The sequence below is a fragment of the Brachypodium distachyon genome, chromosome 2, assembly GCF_000005505.3.
Source record: "Brachypodium distachyon strain Bd21 chromosome 2, Brachypodium_distachyon_v3.0, whole genome shotgun sequence".
Lineage (NCBI taxonomy): Eukaryota > Viridiplantae > Streptophyta > Magnoliopsida > Poales > Poaceae > Brachypodium > Brachypodium distachyon.
Window position 1 is genome coordinate 24,228,285 of NC_016132.3, and position 20,431 is coordinate 24,248,715.

Here is a 20,431-nt window from a genome sequence, read left to right on the forward strand (position 1 = left end):
ATTTCTATTTCTTTACTTACTGTCTATAAAAAAAACTTTCTTTACGAGATCTCTGAAACGAATCAATTTCCTGTGACCTGGAACGAATGTGTCAATCAATTTCCATGTCACGCAAACAGCTTTGGAGCGGGATGTGCAGTGTGCTAAGGTCACAAAACATACATCCACTGATGTGCTAACTTATTCAGAAAGACAGAGCGTGCTACACTTTATTCAGCACAACCGAAGACGGGTTTCTAAGATCCATGGAGCGGGAGGTCTCGCTGATTCTTCAGATACTTGTTGAACCAACTGAGCATGTCACCGCGTGCTTCCTCGGCGGTTTTGACGGCGAACTGGTCGTTGGCGTCGTATCTGCAGGCGAAGCCGTGGGGCACGCCCGGGAAGATCTTCACGAAGTGGTCAATCTGCAAAAATGGCAGATTTAAATTTAGTACTCGTTGGAGCTAAATATTGTTGAGGTCCTCGAGGAATCTCGGAAAACTTTTCTACAAAAATGTCCACAATATATGAGCCTAAGAGGTTGCAAATTTCCCTCCAGTCAAATTTGATGCCGGACAGAGCGAAACTACCATAAACTCCATGTTTTGATGCAATTTTGTTTCAGATTGAAGCTAGGCTTTTCTTGTGCAAATAGTAGCAGTAATATCGGCGACTGAAGATTTATGAACTTGGGAGGGGGAAACACACAAGTAGACAAGATATGAAACTATCAAACTAGTAGGAATGTACCATTTTATTCTGATCTAAGGCATGTTCGAACTGGTGCACTAGCTTCGGTGGAGAAGTGTCATCAAGCTCTGCTCCAAGAACCTCAATGGGATGTTTGACCTCTGAGCATAGGATAAACTCAAGTTAGAGAACATGATACAAAACATAGATCAAGGTAGAATCACCGAACAGAGACTAATTAAGTGAAAGGGAAGTAAGACACACACCCTTCATGTCATCGACGGTCACTAGTGCAGGATGCGAGATGACAACTGCTTCGATTTCTTCAGACTTCGATAGCTCCACGGCCACCTTTCCTGTTAACGAAGAGACAAATGGGGTATTACTTGAACTCTTGAAGCATACTCGTATGATTTCTGTAGAGAATGAACACTCATCGTTTGCTGCTCAGTGTTGATGTGATTAAAGTAACTCACCACCCCAGCAATAACCTGCAACCCCAACCACAGAAACCCCTTGCTTCTTCAGAGCAGCAATAAGCACTTGAGTCTTTTCAGCTGCTTCGACCTGTACTTGGCAAAGAACAAGATAGGAACTCATATTTATAGGTATTATCCTTGATGTTTTTAGATCTAAGGTAACAACCAAAACAAAAAAGGATGATGAAAGAAAGGAAAGAACCGGAGAGTGTGTTTTCAGCCACTCTGAAAACGAATTCTTGGGATCATCCTTGTAAGGGTCCCCGTGCAAGAGATCAGGAACGACGACCAAGTATCCATCATCTGCGACTTGATCCGCTATTTTCCTTGTCAACACATATACGTACATACATACATATTGTTAACTTAAACTCACACAAGGAGAAATCAAGCGTACTGGCAGAATTTACTCAAAAAAAAAAGGACTACTGACAGGCAGAATGAAATTAAGCTTTCGCGCAAAGAAGAAGAAGAATGAAATCAAGCAAGTTTGAAGAGAAACCGACTTAAAGCAGAAAATGTGTTCTTTAAAGGCAATAAAATAGTGGCAGGTACCTCAGTTTTGGCGCTTGGAATCCTGCAGAAAAGAAGAAAAGAATGGGGGTCACACACACAATACACATACAAACCACCGTTTCGCTAGATAGCTAGTGATTGGTTGTGAGCAGAACACTGACCGTAGTAGTCGGAGGCGATGACGACGGCGTACGCGGAGAGGCGGGAGCCGGTGACGTAGGCCTGGAGGCCACCGAGGTCGGGGACGAGCTGCCCCGCCTCGCCCTCGCCGCCCGCGGCCGTCAGATCGGGCGGGTTATCCAGACACTGCTGGCTGGACTTGGACGACGGCTCATGGGACGGGAGCACGAGCCGCGCGGTGGCCTCGCCGGAGAGCGCCGTGGCCAGGAGGAGGAGGAGGCATGGGAGAAGCGACGAAGAGCCCATGCCGTCTTAATTTGCTTGGTCCGGCGGGTGCAGAGGAGTACTCCTAGGCTAGATGGGTGTATCTACACTCGCGGTGCGTCGCGCGCGGGGAAACGTGCGGCTTCGCTCGCCCGAGTTTTATTATACAGCGGGAGAAGCAGGAGCGATTTGCAAACAAGGAAAGGATCGGTCGATCCAACGGCCGAACACACCCCCATCGCCTCGATTCAATTCGGCTGCACCTAACACGCTGTTCATTTTTCGAGGGAATAGTACCACATGTAAAACCTGAATTGTGTCTCCGGGATTCTTTCCTGCTAGTGGTAATATCCTGGCTATAACCATGTTGGCGTTTTCGATCTTGCACTTGCACTTGCACAGCGGGAGCGCGGACCCGTCCTTTGTAAAATGCAATCGAGACAACAAATTAATCGCCCCCAGGTCACCAGGTGCAAGTGCTGCCTGACGCATGTACTGGTGTATACTCACTTCTTTTTCACAAAGGTTGACGTATTTTGTTTTGCTAAGACAAGTTTTTGACTAAGAATTATATCAATATGTAAGTTATATGATACGAAATCATGATCATTAGAAATACTTTTAAAAATGAATCCATCAATATAAATTTCATGTATGAAAAAACACATATCAATGGAGTTTTTATCGGTCAAAGTCTTGTCTTAACGAAACAAAATACGCCAATCTTTGTGAAATGGAGGGAGTATTTGTCTAGCTATGGGCCCTGCACCTTCGTACAAGTCACTAACTTAATACTAAGATTCCCTAAAGACTTTGTAAGATCATCCCATCAACTCAACATGCCTCTCTTTATTTACTTTTCATTTTGTCCAACCGAACCACACGGCCAAAAACATCTGTACTTACAAAATTAACTCAGCAAGGTTGCCATGCTTATAGATAATCTTTTGATGATTTTCCTCAAGTCAGTTTGCGAATGAATTAAGCAGTTAGCGGCCTCCACACTCATTGATCTTTTCAGTTCTCACTCTTGTGTTCTTCGTCTCCCTAGCTTACTAGGGTTGGAGAAGATTCCTTATGCAGTTCTAATCAAATAATTGTATTAATGTTTGTACCGTGTTTCTAAATAACATTGTATTAACAAATGTTGCACGCATAGTTTCACTCCACTTAAACAAATGTAGCTAAGAGTCCACCACAGAAAATCTTTTTAAAAAATTGTATGGAAAAAATTGTGCCTCTACATAGGGTTGGGTCTAATGTCATATTTCATGCCGGGCCTTTCATAAAAAAACTCGACCTGCAAAGTGATAAGCCACCTCCCTAGTCATTTTGCATTAAGAAGAAGATCTTCTCATGCAGGTCGAAAAACCCGCAAACCCCTACCCCACACCGTACACAGCGGTACCGGAATACGTGTGAGACTGGGCAGGCCTTAGGTCCGTGCTTAAGACGTGGGACATACGAGGGAAATTTTTAACCCTATCCTGAAATTCGCTCCCACACAAGAAGTCGAACTCAAGATCTAAGAAGTGCTACTAGAGTTGTTCCCTTAACAATTACATCAAGGGCCTCTCATATCTACATTGCAGCCCTAATAGAATCGGGGTACCCAATAATGGATCGATTATGGATTTCTAAGGTACACCCTTAGAAGGGTTGTGGTTGGAGATGCTTCGTAATAAGTACCTCTATACTAAAACTCTTTCTTGGGTTACAATGAGGGCATCAGACTTGTCCTTTTGGAAAGGTTTGTTGCGTGTGCGAGAGAATTTTTTTCCTCACGTATCGTTCTCTGTCAATTGTGGTTTGGAAGTGAACTTTTGGGAAGATAGGTGGTTGGGGCGTGTGGCCGTTAAAGATCAATTCCTTCCCTCTATCATTTTTGTGACCAACCGACAAGCCTCTTTTGCTGAGGTGTTGAATGTGACATCTCCGAACATTGCTTTTAGGAGGGTCATTGTTTGTGCGAGGTTGACGGCCTGGGAGGAGTTATGTGCTAAATTGTTGGTCCGTGAAATCCCTTTATCATGTCGTAATTAACACTGATTGTCAATTCCGTCATAAGATGATTTGGAAACTCAAAATCCCCCTGAAAGTAAAGATTTTTGCATGGCTCCTTTGTCGCGGTGTTGTGCTTACTAAAGATAACTTGGCCAAAAGGAACCGGCATGTGATTTTTATGATCAAGACGAGACAATACACCACTTGTTTTTTGAGTGTCCGATGGCGCGTTTAGTTTGGAGAACTGTCTTTGTGACTTTTAATCTCCCACCTCCCTCTTATATCGCGGACATGTTTAGACGTTGGCTTAATGGGACGGGAAAATCTCTTAAATCGCTCATACTTGTTGGTTCTTGTGCGATTTGTTGGTCTATTTGAAATTGTCGTAATGATTTGGTGTTTAACAAAAAGAAAGTTTCCTATTTCTCTTGCAGGTTATTTTTCGGGCAACACACTTGCTCCATACCTGGTCCCTACTGCTTCCGATGGTGGCCAGGGAGACTATGGAATCTGGGTGCAGCCATATGGTGATGGTAGCATGGGAGTTCTATAGCTAGTTTGGTTGGCACGCCGGGCTTAGATTTGAGGCTGGCTGATTTCTCGGTCTCTTGTTATCTTTTTGAGTTGTAACTTTGGATGATGATATCGTCCTGGATTTTATTAATATGATGGTTGTGTGCATCGATTGATGCAGAGGCCGGGTTTTTTTCTCGTTTTCGAAAAAAAAACCTTATATTGCAATCCGAAGTACTATCTTTGTTTCAAAATATATGGAGTTTTAACTTTGTTCTAAGTAAAACATCTTAAAGTTTGACCAAGTTTTTAGAAAAATGTATCAACGAAGGATTTAATTACCTAACTTAGAGTCATATATGTTGCTAGGTTTTCCTATAAGCTTGCTTGGTTAAGGTTTAAGAAGTTTGACTTAGAACAAACTAGGATTTTTACATTTAGGAACGAAGGGAGTATATGACAACTTCTAGACGTTACCACCCAACAAACACCAAAATTACAGCTACATTCGAATTGACTAATGTAGGATTCACCACACATTGGTAACCAAAAATCAAATCAAAATCATATAAAACAAAGTTAAACTACACAAACAACTCCTGATTCACAATAATATGATTACCCACACAAAATTATAATGTAAAAAACAAAACCACAAAATGCACAACAACATACTCATTCACAATTACATGCTTCACCTCATGAAACTACCAAAAAAACATTATAGACCCAATCAACTTTTTTTTTAGTGAATAGACCCCAACGAACTAAAACTACCACACACAAAAAGGAAATATGATACAAGCTGATTCTACAATAAAACAAAGATCGATAAAAAAAATCAAATATTGGGTATGATTTCTCCACCCGCACCACAACAAAGCGTAGTCAACTCGTGATTTATCTACAGAATTCAAGAACAACCACATGCATGATAGAATGTACATGATAGTTGCTGATGACTGTAGCAGACTCACAAATCCAAAATCGAAAAAAAAATGCGCATCCCTGCATGCTGCAATCGACCGACAACATACTTTTCTTCGCTTAAATGCAAGCACACGGTATTTCAAACTGCACGTTGGACCAATCACAACAGGTTGCATGAGGCAATTAAATAACTAATGCCATCTCCTTGAGATCTACGTAGCAGATCAACTCGTTGACTGATTATTGGTGATCAACTAATGGACTAGTTGATCACCATTAATTATTCAGAGTCACAAGCTTACTATAATGCCAGCTAATGGAGTAATAGCATTTTACAAGCCGTTTTCACTGCGCCGCGAACCCAGCCGGGAAGCCGCTGGAGAAGGGTCTCTGGTTGTCGCAGTCAAGGTTGCTCCCGTAGTCCACACCCAACGCGTCGCAGTAGCGCCGGTAGAACCCAATCCGGTCCTGCACACGAAGGTCCGGCCCGATCCCACACTCAACACCACCATTGATAATGTTAGTGATCACGCCGTACCCAGGCACCCGTCCCGCCGCGATGTCCGCCGCCGTCGGTTTCCACTTCCCCGTGATGACGGCATGGGACGACGGCTTGTTGTCCCGTGGTGTCATCCAGAACCACAACGCTGTCTTGAACGCCACAACCGCATCTGCGGCCACCAGATCCGGGTTGTTCAGCAAGTCCAATTCGATCGCCGGGGCTTGGCCCGCTGGTCCGTAGTTGTAGTTGCTGATGATCGTGGAGGGATCGATTAGACACCGATACTCAAAAGCGGAGTCATTGATGCACGAACTGACGAAAGTAAGAAACGTGTACTTAGAAGGTTTTGCTTAGGTGCTTACTAGGAGAGCTGGATAGGGCCACGGCCGTAGTACTTCTTCCCGGGCGTGCAGGGCCACTCGTTGCTGGGCTCGCAGTAGACGGGCTTCGGCTCCTGTTGCTCCACCTTGTAGCAGTAGCCCCACGAGTAAGGACCGTCGGGCGCCGCGTCCCACCCGCCGGTAGTCTCGTGGGAAGTCTGGCCCAGGAACGCGGCCACCTCCCGCTTCCGCGTCTCGTTGTTGTTTCCCTCTGCGCCGGCAAAGGCCGGGAACGCGGCGGCCGCGGCGAGGAACGCGTCGTAGGTGTAGAACCATCTCGCGGGGCAGGTATTGTCGTTGCGGTGGAGCAGCAGCCGCTCGAAGAGGTCCCTGGGCAGGATAGACGCCACGCCCTCGTTACCTGGAGGAGTCGGGCCGGGTGCTGGTCCTGGGCCGGGGGCGGGGGTGGGTACTGGGCTGGGCCCGCAGCCGCTGCACTGGCTCTGGCAGCCGGCGCCGCAGTGCTCGGGCGTGCTGCCGCAGAACCCGAAGCGGCTGCAGCAAAGGCAGTTTGCGCACGTCGCGCCGCCGGCCTGGGACCCGCAGGTTGGTCCGGGCCCAGGCCCGCCGCCGCTGCATTGGCTCTGGCAGCCGTCGCCGCAGTGCTCGGGTGAGCTCCCGCAGAACCCGAAGCGGCTGCAGCAGAGGTTGTCTGCGCACGTCGCGCCGCCCGCCTGCGACCCACAGTTCTCGGCGCGAGCTTGCGCTGTGGCGAGCGCCGCGGCCAGGATGGCAAGGACGACGGCCGTGGCCAGACTCGGAGCTCTCATGGTTTTGATCTTACAGACGACGGACGGGTAAGGCGAGAAATGCCGCATATATATACACGAATTCTGCAGTAATTTCTAAGGGTCGATCGGTGAAAAAGAAAGGTCGTGGTTTGGCTAGTGCAGTACACTTTGCGTGCCGCAACATTGACCGAATGTGGAGCATCACTGCATCACGTGCTAGTGTTTATTTGGATTCAAGGCTTGTCAGAGCTTTAAATTTTAGCAGCCGATCTGGTGATTTACACTTAGTAGTTAAATGCACATGCTTTGCCACGAAATTTAAAATATGAATTATGCATGCTTTGCTTAATTGTCTGTGCCTCATATTGTGTAACTTGTGCTGACTGAATTATCTACAAATATTTCTTAGAAAAATCAGTTATCTCAAACGAGGGAGTAAAATGAGTGGAAATTATTTGATTCTAGAGCAATCGAAGGAGTAGTGGTCTCAAAATGAACGGACCACCACTGATTCAGATTTTTACGGGTGTACAGATATTTACTCCATCCGATCCATAAAAAAGTGTCACCTACTTAGAAATTTGTATAACTTAGTATAAAATGGACGACACTTTTTATGGATCAAAGAGAGTTTTATTATGGTGCTGCGATCTGAGTTGCTTATTAAAGAAAGTGAGACCTTTTTAAAATTGGTGAATTTTAGAGGAGTATTGGAGGATTAATCAATCTATGGAATCATAGGATGTATCGTTTCCAAGGATCGTGCAGAACGCTAGTTTTTCGTTTAGCAGACGACCATCCCAACAATTTTGATACTTAGCTCGTTGCTAAGATCACTGACAATATTTTAGCTCATACTCCCTCCATTTCATAATTTTTGTCTCAAATTTGTCCAAAATGGAATGTATCTATTTCTAGAAAGTGTCTAGATACATGTAAGATTTCGATAAGAATTATGGAACTGAGTGAGCATATAGTTACGATGTCTCAAATAGACAATTACTAAGAGCTGGCACTAAACTATAAAGGGCTTTAATTCAAGTGTGAGCTGAAGGGAAGAGGTTCATTTTTTTTTTTGGTTGCTTGTTCAAAACAGGTTATGGACTGCAGACTGGCTAGCTAATAGGAATTTGCAACATGATGGGACTTGCAAGCTGTGCAATCAAGAGTTAGAAACGGCTGTTCATCTTGGGCTGAGGAGATTTGGCATTGTTTCGCATCTAATCATCCATCAATTAAAGGATGGGGGAAGAAAATTAATGCTGGCCCCACAAATGCAATGAAAAGGTGAAGATCATCTCCCTGGCGTCTTACATATGGAAAGAAATGAATAGAAGAGTTTTTGAAAAACAAAGTCTGACTGTGCAAGGAGTCACCACGCTTATGAGAGAAGAGGTTAGCCTCCTAAGGGAGGCGGTTGCAACTTAAATTCTAGCTCTGTACAGCCGAACTGCCGGGCAGATTCGGAATTTCTCATGTTTTGAGTTTGTTTTTTCCGAGTTTGTTTGTATCCTTTCCATTACCTGAGTTGTCATGCTGTAACTACAAATTCTCATTCCTTAATGCAATAGCAGAGCACCTGCTCATTTCCCCCAAAAAACAAAAGGCTCTATGGTTATTTAGATCATCTATAGTAACTGCAACGTCGACGATCAGTCACATTTTATTATAATCCAATAGTTGGTGTTAATCACATGCAGACTCATTCTCAAATATACACACATGCCAAACCAAAGATACATAGGATGATTGCATGATGGGTGATAAGCCTTCACCCAAAAATGCTCATACATCAGGTTCGCTTCACTTGAGGTTCTTGTTAAACCAGTCAGTCATTTCCGCCAGGGCTTCCTCGGCGCTCTTTACAGCAGAAGCATCGTCGTTGTCGTATCGGACAGCCCATCCATGCGAAACCCCAGGGACAATCTTGACAAAGTGACCGATCTATAGTACACCAAAAATCATGTCAGGATGGAAAGCTCTGTCCGAAGATTTAAGCTCCAGTTATCAATATTGTCTGAGTTTACTAATTTTATTTCGTCGTTCCTGATTTTCGTTATGATCCTTCTTATAAGTTCTCTGAATAGTAAATAGAAAGCATATGTACCTTCTCTCAAGGAGGAAGATTTGCAGCTGCATGCACAGTAGCAGCAGCTTGCATACTCCCTCCCAGTGGCGAAGCTAGAACAGAATTTTAATGGGTTCGACTTGGTTATTTATGGTGTAATTTTCTTCTAATAAACATGTTAAAGGCTAATCTAATGAAGGATTGACAAATTCCATTGGGTTCACCTGAACCCATGGCCTATATACCAGCTCCGCCCCTGCTCCCTCCGACCCATATTATTTGTCAAAATATTACATGTACCTTAGTATCCAGACGCTTTTTAAAAATAGGTACATTCGTAGTTTGGCAAATTTGAGACAAATAATATGGATAGGAGAAAGTATTTAAAAAACCGTGTGTAGTGCGGGGCGGATTCGTATCATATAGCATTGCTCTGCAATGTCACGGGCTAAATTGTTCAATCTGGACAATTCATCTCAAAATCAACGGTGCTAGTTATAAGCATTAGATTGACTTTTACAGTACCCAGGTACTCCACAAGCAGAGATGGGAGTACCAATCATTTCTAAGCGTTGATTTAACAGGGTATATTAGTCATTTCCCCTGCTAATTCAAAGATATCTAATCTCAACTTTCCATCATCGACTGGACCAAATCGAAGGGATCCAGTCGCTGCCATTGATTTTCCAAATTTGGGGTAATCATCATCGTTGCCAACTGCGGCGTGCCACCCAGGATCCACGTGCACGTGATGTTGCTGCCAAGAAGAAGAAGACTATTTATCTCCATGAATTCCAGATTTTTATACAAGAAAATTGCTACACATAGCATAGCTGTGATTGCAACGTCTAATGCCTAATACAATCAAAGACGTTTCTCTTACTCTACATGGTGATCCTAGTTCTTGAGGCTGGTTTGCCATATTTTCGTTATTAATGATGCCGGAGACGATTTCATCCTCGAGCCTCCTTGCCGGCAGGCCAAGCCACCATGGTCGCCATTAGTTCCTTCATGAGAGAATGGAAACCGAACGGATAAACATTTTTTTAGTTACAAGTTGACAGGGTAATAATCCTCTTGATTACCATTTTACCCCTAAATCCATAGTACTCCATAGTTTTTGGAGGTGGTACTTCTTAATGTTTCTATTGGAGTACCATCTAAGATTGTCCATTAGATCGGCAAAAATGGATGGCTCATATTTATTTCGGGGTACTGTAAAATAGCTCTTTATATTTTAATTGGTTACTGGCTCTCTATGTTTTAATTGGCAACGCTTATAACTAGTACTCCCTCCGATTCATATTAATTTTTTCAAATTTGACCAAATATGGATCTATCTATGTCTAAAAAGCATCTAGATATATGTTATATTTCAACAACTAATATAGATCGGAGGGAATACTATTGATTTTCAGATGGATGGTCTGGATTAAGCAAAGTTAGGCTGTGACATTACAGAGCAACGTTAGAGCAATGTTATGTAGACAATTTTCAATAATTCTATAAGCTCATCCATTTAACTTTCACCTAGCTTTGTTTGTTCTTTTGATTTCACCGGATTCTTACATGGCCCCTCGTTTTTGTTGAAGCTCCGCCACTGTTAAGGGCTCGGTAAAATATTGACTTCTCGGCAGAAATGCCGGATGGCTCGTAATCATTATAGATGAAACTCTAGTGGCATGATCTGAATAGAAGAGCGTGGTGTTGGAACAAAATCAAATTGTACTGTACTAATGAGATGCAGTTTCGAATTTGACAACATAGTTTATTAGTTTAATACTGGTTATATCACAGATTTTGGACCAATGGTTGCCTTGTAATCGCTTGAAAGAGAACTTACGCTTGAGTTAGAAGATAGAACCTGCTCGAACTGCTTTACCAATTCTGGTGGGGAAGTTTTGTCAATTTCAGCTCCAAGTATAGCGATGGGGCATTTCACCTCTGATATTAGATACGCATGTTGTAGTGTAACAAATTCGAAGCCTTTGAAACTTTCTTAAATAATGAAACTTCTCATGGCCGATGCATCTGAAGATGCATACAGCCAAACAAAAGCCTTTGAAATAGAACAACGTTGAATGTGTATGTAGAATTCTCAAGGAAGAATTTGACCTTTGATATCATCAACAGTAACAAAAGAAGGGTGCAACATAACAGCTGCCTGGATCTCATGAGCTTTCGCCAACTCTGCAACCACCTTAGCTGGCATGTGGAGAGAAAAAGCACAATGCTTAGCAGGCTAAACCTTCAAATGTTGCGTTCAGAAGTAAAAGGGAAAACACATAAAAGGCAACAATGCAGTGCTTACCACCCCAGCAATAACCTGCAGCACCGATGGTAGACACTCCCTTATCCTTCAGAGCAGCAATAATTGGTTTTGCCTCTTCAAATGCCTCCAGCTGTTAGAAATAAAATATTACTTTGTTTAATTAAGTGGTCGAATATGGATTAAAAATTAAGCAAAAAGGGAAACTGTGTTGAAGGCGTTCTAAGACATCGTAGTCAAATGCTGCAAGTCATCAATCCTTGCATATAAACCATAAATGGTGAGTATTCAATTAAATGGTGAGTATTACTTCCCAAAAGAACTAGACTAGTGGTAAAAATATTTTAAACAGTATTTCAGGTACTTGACAGGAACCTCCAATGACCTTTGTTGAGGCTTGCTTCCGTAACCTCATATCATCAAATCAATAAAAGCTCAAAGGCTCAACGATGCCAAAATTCTCGTTGTGACACTTTTCAAGCTTGGACAGAAGGTTTTTCTATGATTTCTACATATTTTACTGATGGCAATGTCTGAAAAAAAGTACTCCTACTTTGGCTAGGAACATTGTGGCATTGAAGTAGTACACATTTCCAGAAACAATTTCAATCAAAGTACCAAAGAAGGTACCTGAGAACCTTAAATAAGAAAGTGTCGAAAAAGCTGAAGAGACTACAAACCGGATTATGTGCTTGTACCCACATTCCAGGATTGTTCGGATTGTCAGGCTGGTATGGATCCCGGTGAATGAAATCTGGCACCACAACGAAGTAACCAGACAAAGCAACTCTGTCGGCTATCTTCCTTGATGAGATAAACATGTAGCATTAGTTGCAATCCATGAATAAAGGTTAACACTAGCGATAAATATATATACTCCGCACAGCATAAAAGAGAAGCTCTATTCCATCACCATTATAATTTTCCAGCTTAGAGCTTATAGTGAGCTCAGTCAATTTTCAATACAACAAAACTTGCTTTCTCATTCGTGTACCAATATGGAGTACATGCAAGCAAATGCACATGTGCTACTAAGGTGAACAAATAGCAAGGTATGAATGAAGCAGATAATGATTAAATTCTGAACTGCAAACTACATATGCAAAATCCACCGTTCCAGCAATTCTACGCCCTTTCTTTCTTGTCAGAAAATACGAAAGTACTTCCTCCGTCCCATATTAAGTGACGAAATATTAAATGTATCTAGCCGCTTTTTGGGTACAGTCACATCCATGTTTAGACAAATTTGAGTCACTTGATATGGGACGGTCCCATATTAAGTGACGAAATATTAAATGTATCTAACCGCTTTTTGGGTACAGTCACATCCATGTTTAGACAAATTTGAGTCACTTGATATGGGACGGAGGGAGTAGGTCTCAAATGAGTGCAAAGGAGGTGCAGAGGAAGTAAAATCAGTGTACCTCAGGTTAGGCGCCTCGAACCCTGCAAAGAGGAAATGGTTCTGGGTTCAGTAGTCATCATTTCTAGGCGCGAGGAGTCTGGAAAAGCGAAGGCGTCGGAGATTAACGAGATAACCGTACCGAAGGCGTCGCAAACGAGGAGGACGGCGGCCTTGGAGTCGGCGGAGCCAGCGACGTATGCCTGCTGCCCGCCGAAGTCAACGAGGACTCTGCCGCCTCCGCCGGCGGCGTCCAGCGCCGGCGGGTTCTCCCAGCACTGCGAGCACGCCATCGGACTAAAATCTCTCTCGTTTGGGAGTGGTGTATGCTAGGATTAATCGATCCGGCAGTTTTCGGAAGACCACTATGCCACGGCTCTATCCTTTTAGCCAAGATAAGAGATAGAGTATATTTCACGCGAAACACAAGACATGTTCCATTTAGCTAAGATAAGAGATGGACTGTATACTAGGAGCAAATGCACATGAGATCAACACAAACACAAAGCACGGTATTCCAAGAAAACGCCTTCAAGATCGAAGGAAACCATTTGTAAGTCGTCGTTATTGAGTCTAGCCAAACAGATCAAACTTGGGTGGGATCATGAGTTCATGACCCCCGCGTGTTCGAGAGAGAAGTGGAGCTTCGAGCCAACAATTTCAACAAGCGCGACGGCTATGTACGCAAGGGCGGCGGAGGCAAGAAAAAAATATAAGAAGGGCTCAGAATAGAAGATGATTTATAGGGAGAGGGAGAATATGGCCAAATACAAAGGCTATGTAAGGACTTAACTAGAAATTCCAAATCTTTGAGAGGGCCAGGGCTGGCCTGGTCCCTACGTTCGCCAAGTGCATGTACGTCTGTGTAAATGAGGATAGTTTCGGATAAGAGAAATAAGAAGAAGTGGGCTAATTTTTTTAAAAAATAATACGATTTTTTTAATCATTTTCAAAAATAATACGCGTTTTTAATTTTTTTTTAAAATAATACGGCCTCGGCCAGGCCGAGGCCGATTGGGCCCAGTTGGCCTGGCCCAAGCCGATTAGGCTCAGTCGGCCTCGGTCAGGCCGACTGCAGGCCGCTTGCGCCCGGGCTGCCCGACTGGCGCCCAGTCGGCTTGGGCCAGGTCGACTGAGCTGTCGGCTTCGCCTGGGCCGACTGGAGCCGACCGCACGCGGGCCCACGCGCCTTTTCTCTTTTTCCCTTTATTCCTTCCCTTCTTCCTCCCCAGGCCGAGCCCGAGCAGCCCAGCGCCCAGCTCGCCCTTCCCTGCCCTTCCCTTCTGTTGTTGCTGTTCTCTTCTTCCTCCTCAAAAATGCCCCCAATTTCTAGTCAAAATTAGTGAGATTTGTTCCCGTTTAACCCACAAAACTGCATCCCCTTGCTATTTAGCACCCAATGACACCTTGATCTACTCTTTTCGTTGAACATTTTGAGCTAATTTCGTGTTCCTAAGTTTGGGCAATGGTGGTGGTTTGGAGGAGTTTGGAGGTGGTGGTGGTGCTCATCCGGTGATCGTGAGGCTGCTCGAGGTTGGGGTTCGCACGCTTCAAGGGTAAATCCTAATCTCTCACGTATTTATCCTATAATGTATATGTTTATGAGGATATGTGTATACGTATATATAGAAGTATGTTTTAGCGTTTGGTAGTGCTCATTATTTTGGACAACTGTTAATGTCGTACTGCTTAGTATTTGATGCATCTAAATATTATGGCCGGGAGTAATATGTTTTGATAGAATAGATTTTTTTTGATGCCGTACTGCTTAGTATTTGACGCGTATTAATATTTTTAATATGCCGTACTGCTTAGTATTTGACGCGTCTAAACATTTTTAATATGCCGTACTGGTTAGTATTTGACGCGTATTAATATTTTTTATATGCCGTACTGGTTAGTATTTGACGCGTATTAATATTTTTTATATGTCGTACTAGTTAGTATTTGACGCGTATTAATATTTTTAATATGCCGTACTGGTTAATATTTGACGCGTATTAATATTTTTAATATGCCGTACTACTTAGTATTTGACGCGTATAAACATTTTTAATATGCCGTACTGGTTAGTATTTGACGCGTATTATTATTTTTAATATGCCGTACTAGTTAGTATTTTACACGTATTAATATTTTTAATATGCCGTACTGGTTAGTATTTGACGCGTATTAATATTTTTTATATGCCGTACTGGTTAGTATTTGACGCGTATTAATATTTTTAATATGACGTACTGCTTAGTATTTGACGCGTATTAATATTTTTAATATGCCATACTGCTTAGTATTTGACACGTATTAATATTTTTTATATGCCGTACTGCTTACTAATTGACGCGTCTAAACATTTTTTTAGGCATCAGAGATGTCTGGTGTAGTGAAGTTTGTTTTTTACTACGGTTCCGGTACTGTCTTAACAACCGAGCACGGAGCTGATCTGAGTCAGTTTAAGTACATGGAGTTGGATCTAACAGCCCCTCAAACATGGACGTTTAGTCAGCTGCAGAAATGGTTGATAGGATGTTTAGCGGTCAATCCTAAAAGATACACCGTCTGTGTGCAAGCATTGTGGACCAAGTCAAGTTCAAATATTTTCTGGGTTTTGAGGCCGATAGACCGGACATCAAAGTGGGTGCGCTGGTTAGAAAGTTGCGAGAAAAGGGGAACTACACCTGTCGCCTTAATTCAGGTTGTCGCTCATGAGACCAATCCAGCTGAAGGCGAGGGTGAATCAAGTTATGACTTGTCCAATGCAAACTCTGTGTCGAATGCTGGAGGTGGTGGTTATGAATCAGGCCAGGGCTCCGGGGCAGTAGGAGAGGATGAGTACACTGGCGAGGCAGATGCGGACGGAGAAGATGGTCACTTGCAGAACGAGATGGAGGATGAAGATACAGATGGTCGTAGTTCTTATGACGATGAGTCTCATGAGTCGGACGAAGAGGAGGTGCCGATTCCTGCATCATGGAATCAGCACTTCTCTTCAGCTATGACCGTGAACGATGGGCATGACTCTGCATGGCAATATCATCAGAACAACATTGCGAAGGGTGCCAGATTTCCTGACAAAAAACATCTACAGGATGCCATAGTTGCTTGGGCAATGTCCACGCAAAGGGTTTTCAAAACAACAGCCTCTTCACAAAAATATCTGACAATGGAGTGCGAACAAATAGATTGTCCCGGGAGGGTGCATGGCTATGTTCCTAAGTATGACACAGATTGGGTTGTGAGTGACTTGGTGTTGCACACATGTGTCATTTCCAGTATCCCTCAAGACCATCGTAACCTCTCGTCGACGCTTCTTGCTCGGTTGCTTTACACGGAGATAGTGGAGAGCAAAGAAATGGAAGTGAAGGCCATCATGCATAAGGTCAGGGTAAGGTTTAAGTACAACATTTCGTATGGCAAGGCTTGGAGGGCTAAGCAGAGGGCTCTTGAGGAAAGATTTGGTTCGTTTTTCGACTCGTACGACTCTGTTGTCCGCCTCCTCCATACACTGCAAGCCCGTAATCTAGGCACCTATGTCGAGATCCAACACTTCATGCACCCAGAGTATCCAACTGTGAGGGTGCTGCAACGACTGTTCTTCACTTTCGGTGTATGCGTCCAAGCTTTCCATCATTGTCGACCGGTGTTATGCATAGATGGCACTTTTCTCACTGGCAAATACAGGGGGCAGATCTTGACCGCCATTGGTCAAGACGGCAACAATCAAATCGTTCCGCTCGCATTTGCTTTCGTGGAAGGTGAGAACACTGAAAGTTGGTTATGGTTTTTTAGGCAGCACAAGAGAGCAATTGTGCATGATAAGCCGAATGTGTGCATCCTTCATAACAGACATGCAAGCATACTCAGTGCGATAAGGACACTGACAAACCCTGGGCCTGATGAACAGACTCCATGGCAGGACATGCGGAGTCGTTGGTGCATGCGACATTTGGGGGCCAACTTCTTCTCGCAGTTCAGGAACAAGTCACTTATGAATCTATTCAAGAAACTCTGCAAATAGAACCAACACTAGGATACGTGGTTATCTTGATGAGTTCACGAAGAAACATGTTAGGGAGAGGACAGCGGCACGAAACGCGGCGGTAGCAGCACATGTAGCAACAGTGGCTGCACAGACAGCAGTTGGAACAGGACCATCTGAGGAAGAACCTGTTGGGCTTTGTGACTTGCCAGGGTTTGACCCACCCGGCACTAGGAGTAGGGTTGGAAGGCAGATTAAAAACTTCCAGCAGTGGATAGAGCACGAGCCTCTGGAGCGGTGGTCTTTGCTGCACGACACACATGGCGCAAGGTACGGTGTCATGACTACTAACCTGGCAGAGACATACAACTTTGTCCTGATGGGAAATAGGGCTTTACCACTTACAGCCATCGTCGAGGGTATTTTCCATGGCACGGTGAAGTATTTCAGAAAAAGACGCCAAAGAGCTGAAATGCATATCATGAACAACCCAAATACACCATACTGTAAAAAGATTATGAAGTACATGGATGAGAAGATGGAAAAAGCTAGGTCGCATACTGTCGTCGCCATCGGTAATCAAGAACACAGGTTTGAGGTGTGCTTGCCAACTGACAAGTTCGGCGTTGGAAATGAATTGAGGACACAGGAGGTGAAGATTGGAAATGAAGCGTGGCCAACGTGTGAGTGCACCTGCAACAAACCAAAGTTGCTTCACCTTCCTTGCTCACATGTACTTGCTGCTTGCGGGCAGTTAGGGATGGACGCAATCTCATTTGTGTCTCCCTATTACCTGAAAGAGTCTGTGCTTAACACATGGACGGGTGAGATGCTAGGGTTTCGTGCAATGGGCAATTTCAACAAGGTAACCCCTGGTGAAAGGCGGTACATCCCTGACCCCGGGCTACTGCGGACAGGCACAGGCAGACGCCCGTCCAGGCGCATCCAAAATGATATGGATGAATCTGAAGCCGGAGGACCGTCACGACAATGTTTTCTATGCAACCATTTTGGCCACAGGGACACTTATTGTCCAACTTTCGGTACTGGTGGAGCTACTGCCCGTGGAAGAGACAGACGTGGACGACGAGGGAGAAGAAGAAACTAGGCTTATCATGTATATGTGAAACTATGTGTTAATTTGTACCCTATGTTTTAATTTGTACAATATGTGGAACTATGTGTTAATTTGTACTCCGTGAAACTATGTGTTAATTTGTACTCTATGTGGAACTAAGTTTTATTTTGTACTCCGTGAAACTAAGTGTTAATTTGTGCCCTATGTTTTAATTTGTACTCTGTGTGGAACTGTGTGTTAATTTTTACGCTTTGTTCAACTATGTTTTAATATGTACTCTCGGTTTAACTATGCTTAACTTTAATTTGTATGTCTAGCTATGTTTATAAATGTTGCAGGCACAAAATGAAGAGAGTATCATTGCTATCTCCAGAGATTGAGAGTAAGCATCGGGCTGCTCGATTGGTGGCGCATCCTGGGAGTGTCGAGCCCCTTGTCATGCGCACTCCTAAGGAAAATTGGATGATACACCCTGCCTGGATTCAGCGGTATTTATTCAATCATCCCTTGCATGTCCATTTTATTTATTTACCCCTTGCATGTACATTTCATTCAATAATCCCTGGCGGATAGATACCCTGGCGGGATGTCCACGGTCTGCACGAGAGATTACGCTTACTGGATGACCAAATCAAAGATCATCTTCGATGTCTGCGTGGAGGAGATGGCCCAGCAGAGGGTCATGAGGCAGTTTGGGGCACGCCAATTGGTCGTTCCTCCACCGATGGAGGATCCACTTCCACAGGTCGTCCACAGGTATCTGCAGTTCTCCAATTTATGATTGTCGTCCAGAATTGTCCAGAATTTATTGTTCAACTTTCTATTGCGATCTCAGGTTTACCAGGAAGGGAAGTACCAGGACCCAGACTCAGTGGCTGCAGAGGGTTCAGTCGTCCGTCACAGAGTGGGAGACTGCGACGACACGGGTTTGGCCATTGGCTGCCTTTGATCTCGATCTATTCAACGGATATTTGCAGAGGTACATGACAGCTACCCGATTGACCATCATTCAGCACTCTCACCCCCAGGAGATAGCCGAGACGAGTTTGCAAGATATGTACCCTAGCCAGTCTACTTCAGGCTCTAGACAGCACGCGGTAAGTATCTTCTCTTAACATAATGCATGTGTTTGTTACGTACTTTGCCATATATATGTAATACTCTTCGTGCCAATTGCAGGCTCAGTTGACACAGGATTTACAGACCGAGTTCGCTGCGTATGGACGTTCGCTTTCGACCGGTCCACTTCTACTACCACGGGAGCCGCACTAGTCCTGGCTTAGACGAATGGAGGAGAAGTTACGCTCTGTTTACGCGGCTATCACGTGCACCCGCACTTCCGACGTTGTTCACCACCAGGCGTCCGTACGGCCCCCTCGTCACTCCACGCACCAGCAGCGGCCACGTCAACAGGAAGCACCGCACCCCCGACACCACCCGCGTCCACGTCTACCAGAGCAATTGACGCCCAGGCGACCTCCTCCTGAGCAGGCCGGAGGTTCGTCGTGGCACCAGCCGCAGTCTTCTTTCGACTATTGGCACCAGCAGCAGTCCTCTTTTGAGGCTGGAGGTTCATCGTGGCAGCACCAGCAGAGTCTCAGGATGAACTTCGAGTTTCGTCCATAGACCCAGCCACAGGGTATGTATATTTCTATCTATTGTGTTCGTTACCATGACTGCTACGCAATTGTAATGCTAAGTACTTTCACACATGCAGGAGCCTACGGGCATCAGTCATCGTTGTCCGAACCCTCGTGGGGTAGTGAGCAGGATCACGCTCACGGAGAGGACTATTCTGTCCAACACAGCTGGATGTTCAGTACTCCGCCACCAGACCCCACACAGGAGGATACACAGTATCGTGAGGATGGGTCCGTGATTCCTCAGCGCAACGTAGTGCCACCTCATAGGTATGGCTGGACCACGCCACAGGCACCCCCGAAACGCCGTCCCAGACGTCGTGCCTGATATTTGGATGTAGGTCCTATGTATGAGACATATTTCTACCTATGTATGAGAGAGACATGTTACTAATTTTCGCATTCTTATTCAAGTTACATTTGCATATAAATAACGGCAGGACTTAAATACATATGCAATAGAAAGACTGAAATTAAAACCGACAACTTAAAATAAACGGGAAACGGTGGCGGTAAAAGGAGGCGGGAAAAGGAGGCGGTAAACGGTGGCGCAAAAACGAGGCGGGAAACGATGGCGGGAAAACGAGGCGGGAAACGGTGGCGCGAAAAGGAGGCAGGAAACGGTGGAGCGAAAAGGAGGCGGGAAAAAGAGGAGGGAAACGGTGGCGGGAGAATGAGTTTGAGAGCCTATAAATACCTCATCTCCAGTAGTCATCCAAGCATCCTTCCCACTACTGTTTTTTCCAATATTTCAGTGTCCCCAAATGAGTTTGCCTTGCTCGGACCAGGGCGAGAGGCTGAGGAGGATGAAAGATGCGATGTTGCCTCGGGGGGTGGAACATCTCAGGTGTTGGTGTGGCAATCTATGCAAGGTGAAGGAGGTGACA

At 44.5% G+C, this 20,431-nt stretch overlaps 3 protein-coding genes and 1 long non-coding RNA gene across 8 annotated transcripts; 1 reads left to right on the forward strand and 3 right to left on the reverse strand.

The window, feature by feature from the left end:
* Positions 1-40: 40 nt before the first annotated feature.
* Positions 41-2,187, reverse strand: LOC100822628 (endo-1,3;1,4-beta-D-glucanase). Its single transcript, XM_003566213.4, has 7 exons — positions 1,829-2,187; positions 1,707-1,728; positions 1,354-1,477; positions 1,149-1,239; positions 939-1,028; positions 733-833; positions 41-407 (listed from the first exon to the last, which is right to left on the reverse strand). The coding sequence occupies exons 1-7, from the start codon at positions 2,091-2,093 to the stop codon at positions 237-239; spliced, it is 864 nt and encodes a 287-aa protein (XP_003566261.1). The 5' UTR covers positions 2,094-2,187; the 3' UTR covers positions 41-236.
* Positions 2,188-5,591: 3,404 nt separating this feature from the next.
* On the reverse strand, positions 5,592-7,687 carry LOC100822942 (chitinase 1). The gene is made up of 2 exons (XM_003566214.4): positions 6,363-7,687; positions 5,592-6,249 (listed from the first exon to the last, which is right to left on the reverse strand). Exons 1-2 carry the CDS (start codon positions 7,196-7,198, stop codon positions 5,844-5,846), a joined length of 1,242 nt encoding a protein of 413 aa, XP_003566262.2. The 5' UTR covers positions 7,199-7,687; the 3' UTR covers positions 5,592-5,843.
* On the forward strand, positions 7,043-8,711 carry LOC112271085. The gene is made up of 2 exons (XR_002963907.1): positions 7,043-7,177; positions 8,208-8,711. It is a non-coding gene; the product is annotated as an uncharacterized LOC112271085 (long non-coding RNA).
* A 34-nt stretch (positions 8,712-8,745) lies between these two features.
* LOC100845080 (endo-1,3;1,4-beta-D-glucanase) lies at positions 8,746-13,558 on the reverse strand. Of its 5 annotated transcripts, XR_001405782.2 has the most exons (8): positions 12,993-13,555; positions 12,873-12,894; positions 12,129-12,252; positions 11,491-11,581; positions 11,295-11,384; positions 11,023-11,123; positions 10,063-10,186; positions 9,794-9,936 (listed from the first exon to the last, which is right to left on the reverse strand). XR_001405782.2 is itself a non-coding variant. In XM_003568437.4 (7 exons), the coding sequence occupies exons 1-7, from the start codon at positions 13,141-13,143 to the stop codon at positions 8,915-8,917; spliced, it is 720 nt and encodes a 239-aa protein (XP_003568485.1). In that variant the 5' UTR covers positions 13,144-13,558; the 3' UTR covers positions 8,746-8,914. The 5 variants fall into 5 exon arrangements, 4 of the variants coding, with proteins under 4 accessions (XP_003568485.1, XP_010231398.1, XP_010231396.1 ...); XM_003568437.4 differs by lacking the exons at positions 9,794-9,936; positions 10,063-10,186 and adding an exon at positions 8,746-9,055 and having other exon boundaries at positions 12,993-13,558; XM_010233094.3 differs by lacking the exon at positions 10,063-10,186 and having other exon boundaries at positions 9,562-9,936; positions 12,993-13,557.
* Positions 13,559-20,431: the final 6,873 nt, after the last annotated feature.